Source organism: Brassica oleracea, chromosome C6 (genome assembly GCF_000695525.1).
Source record: "Brassica oleracea var. oleracea cultivar TO1000 chromosome C6, BOL, whole genome shotgun sequence".
NCBI lineage: Eukaryota > Viridiplantae > Streptophyta > Magnoliopsida > Brassicales > Brassicaceae > Brassica > Brassica oleracea.
This window is the reverse complement of record NC_027753.1, coordinates 31,578,622-31,582,167: the sequence shown is the minus strand read 5'-3', so window position 1 is coordinate 31,582,167 and position 3,546 is coordinate 31,578,622. Positions and strand designations below refer to the sequence as shown.

Here is a 3,546-nt window from a genome sequence, read left to right as displayed (position 1 = left end):
TAATACGTTCTTAAGCTTTTATATCATTCCAATAAAAACAAACACAAATGGCATCGTCTCTAAGCTTGGTTCACATCTTTACCATCCTTGTAACGATAATCATGTCCCGTTTTGCTCAGTTTGAGGCAAGAACAAGTCTTAACGTTCTGACTTTCGGGGCAAAACCAAACGGAGTTGTTGATTCGACAAAAGCCTTTTCGGATGCATGGGACTCAGCGTGTCGAGTGGAAGACTCGGCCATGATTTACGTGCCAAAAGGAAGGTATTTGATCGGTCGGGAGCTTCGATTTGAAGGAGAAAGTTGCAAAAGCCGTGAGATAACCCTAAGGATCGATGGAACTTTGATTGGTCCTCAAGATTATAGGTTGCTTGGGAAAGAACAAAATTGGTTCAGTTTTGTTGGTGTTCACAATGTTACTGTTCTTGGAGGTTCTTTTGATGCTAAGGGATCTACACTGTGGACTTGCAAGGCCAATGGTCAAAACTGCCCTGAAGGTGCAACGGTATGTACTCATATGTGTTAGCTGCAAAAATTAGCTTATTAAGTATTTTTGAAAAGTATAAATTAACTCAATACAAAACGCAAAATAGAGTTTGTTTCTTTTTCTATTTTCTTCTGTTTTTGTTTTGAGTTTGCGTTTACCACAACTTTTGTTTTATATTTTAAAGGATAGTCATAATAAACATTTATGCCATATCATATACCAAAATATTTTAGTCCAAAAAAATATACCAAGATATTAAAATATGATATATTTTCTCAAATTAGTAAATTAAATCCTAAAGTCTAAAACCTAAACACTAAAAATAAATCTAAACTCCAAATTGGTGTGTATGTGTCTTTAAGGTTTCTTAAACTGACCATTTTTAGTTTAATAGTTTTTGTTTTCTTACTATGTTTTTATCTGGAAAGAGCACAAGATCATAATATCAAACATAATAATTCAAACACAAATAAACAATCATGACTACATAAACGTAACTAAGATTATTTCTATCAAACGCAGACAATAAGATTCATGGACTCGTACAACGTGAAGATCAAAGGAGTATTGTCATTGAACAGCCAGTTGTTCCACATAGCAATCAACCGTTGCAACAATGTAAAGATTGAAGATATACGTATCATAGCACCAGATGATAGCCCCAACACCGATGGAATTCACATTCAGAAATCGACTGACATCGAGGTCAGAAATGCTTCCATCAAAACCGGAGACGACTGTATCTCGATCGGACCCGGTACAAAGAACTTGATGGTAGATGGAATCACCTGTGGCCCTGGCCATGGAATCAGGTATATATATATATATAGTAACACCTAACGTGATATACAAGTATTATCAATTGTTCTAGGTATTTGTCTCACATATATTATTTTGTCCAGCATTGGTAGCTTAGCGAAGGACCTAGAGGAGGAAGGCGTGGTAAACGTGACAGTGAAGAAGGCAGTGTTCGTACGAACGGACAATGGGCTAAGGATAAAGTCGTGGCCACGTCATAGCAAAGGATTTGTGGAGAGGGTTCGGTTCTTAGGGGCACGTATGGTTAACGTCTCCTATCCTATCCTCATTGACCAGAACTATTGCCCTGGCGATTCTTATTATTGCCCTACTGAGGTCATTTCTTTTTTCCTTTAATGATTTTTTTATATTGCTTAATACAAAGCCAAATTTGGTAAAAACTAGAAAGAAATGCGATAACAGTTTTGGTAATAATTAATTTATTTTGTATATTATTAAAAATAAAAACACTTTCGATAAATGACCCATCATATTTTAAAAATTCTTCAATACCGATTTTGAAAATAGAAAACGAAGTTTGGTTATTTAGTGTTCTTTGTCTTTTTGTATTTATTCACATATCTTAGAACCTAACTAGGTGATGGATTTAATATTAATTGTTTCTAAAACGTAAATGACTAATGTGAAGAATTTAAAATTTCAGGAGTCGGGAATCAAAATAAACGATGTAATATACAGTGGAATCATGGGAACATCGGCCACAAAAGTTGCTATAAAGATGGATTGCAGCGAGCGACTCCCATGCACTCAGATACGAATGCATGCAATTAATCTAACTTATAACGGTGGAGAAGCAAAGACTTCTTGCATCAATGCTTCCGGTAAGCAACTTGGTTTGGTTATACCCAACGGATGTCTCTGATCGGACTCTATTCGTTTTTCTTGACCAAGACTTGTAAAATCAAACATCATACTGGTTCTATAGAAACTATATGTAATTTATTAACACACCTTATGGGTTTATATACTTTATAACCCTTGTAAATATATAATTCTTTGTATATATACATCATGTGGTTGTAACTACTGTCTACTTACATGTAAATAAATAAAAAGGAGCTCAGCAGTTTCACGCAAACGAATCATTGTCGCCATGCATGTGTTCTAAACTAAGGAATTCGAAACTCTACAAAAATGGAATTAACGATTTGAAGAGTCCAAATCAATGCTAATGATTAATATAAAAATGAATCCAATGGTTTGGCTAAGGGTTCATTAATACTTCTACACCGGCATGTCCATGTTTCAATTTCCGGAGAAAACGATTTATTAAACAATTATGCATCGTACGGAGGAAAGGCTTACAAGAGATCTTCAACATGGTGTAAGTAAACCCGGTCAGACGTGATCTTCGTAGGACGGCTCCGGTGATGCAGTTAGACGTAGATTCTTATAAGGCATGTAGTATTGTCGGTTGTCGAGGACAGTCTATGTAATCTTTTTCGTAATTGTAATATATCATAATAAATGAACGTTAAAAAAACACTTATTATCACGAACTGAAAAACTACTCACGTGATTTTCACGGACAAGTGTCCGTAATAACATGACATGGTATCAACATCAGTACTAATAAAGGCTGCACAAAATAACATGATGTACAAGAATATCAATTTAAACCATAGGAAGATAAATAACGAGATTACACGTTAAATAAAATGGAAATAAACAAATTGAACTAATTTATTTCCTCATGCAAAATAAAATTAAATCAGAGACACATTAGTCTTTCAACTACTAGGTAAAAGAAAACTGTGAGACGCATTAAAAAATACGATTTGATAATAATTAAAATAGTTGAATGTTAGAAATATGTTTGACAACAAATAAAGACCAGAACACTTCAATAATATTTTTAAAATCAAATAAATATAATTATTCTGCCAAACTCCTAATATATATATTTCTAAAATGTATGTTTATTTATGCAACTCAAATTTAAGAGGGTTTCAACAAATTCACGAATTTTTTCTGAATTTTTTTTTAGAAAATCGTTTTTAAGATTTTCTAAACTAGATAGTTTACCACAACTTTTTTAAAAAAAAATTATTGTGAACAGTTTAATTTAATAAATAATATTTTTTGATTGCTCTTTTCATAATAATATTTTTAGTGCTACTATTGATTTTTTGTAATTCATGTAATACCACAAAAGTAAAGTCTACTACTATATGTCTAGGGCTGGGCAAAAAACCCAGATCCGAAGAACCGAACCGAACCCGATCCGAAAAAGTAGTACCAA

At 33.3% G+C, this 3,546-nt stretch overlaps 1 protein-coding gene across 1 annotated transcript; it reads left to right on the top strand.

The window, feature by feature from the left end:
- Window positions 1–2,237, top strand: LOC106300179 (polygalacturonase). The gene is made up of 4 exons (XM_013736273.1): window positions 1–503; window positions 1,008–1,297; window positions 1,388–1,619; window positions 1,948–2,237. Exons 1-4 carry the CDS (start codon window positions 48–50, stop codon window positions 2,164–2,166), a joined length of 1,197 nt encoding a protein of 398 aa, XP_013591727.1. The 5' UTR covers window positions 1–47; the 3' UTR covers window positions 2,167–2,237.
- Window positions 2,238–3,546: the final 1,309 nt, after the last annotated feature.

Coding starts and splice junctions, on each gene's coding strand:
- LOC106300179 (XM_013736273.1), top strand. CDS start 48: ATGGCATCGTCTCTAAGCTTGGTTCACATCTTTACCATCCTTGTAACG. Junction 1,298..1,387: donor GGCCCTGGCCATGGAATCAG/GTATATATATAT, acceptor TATTTTGTCCAG/CATTGGTAGCTTAGCGAAGG. Junction 1,620..1,947: donor CTTATTATTGCCCTACTGAG/GTCATTTCTTTT, acceptor TTAAAATTTCAG/GAGTCGGGAATCAAAATAAA.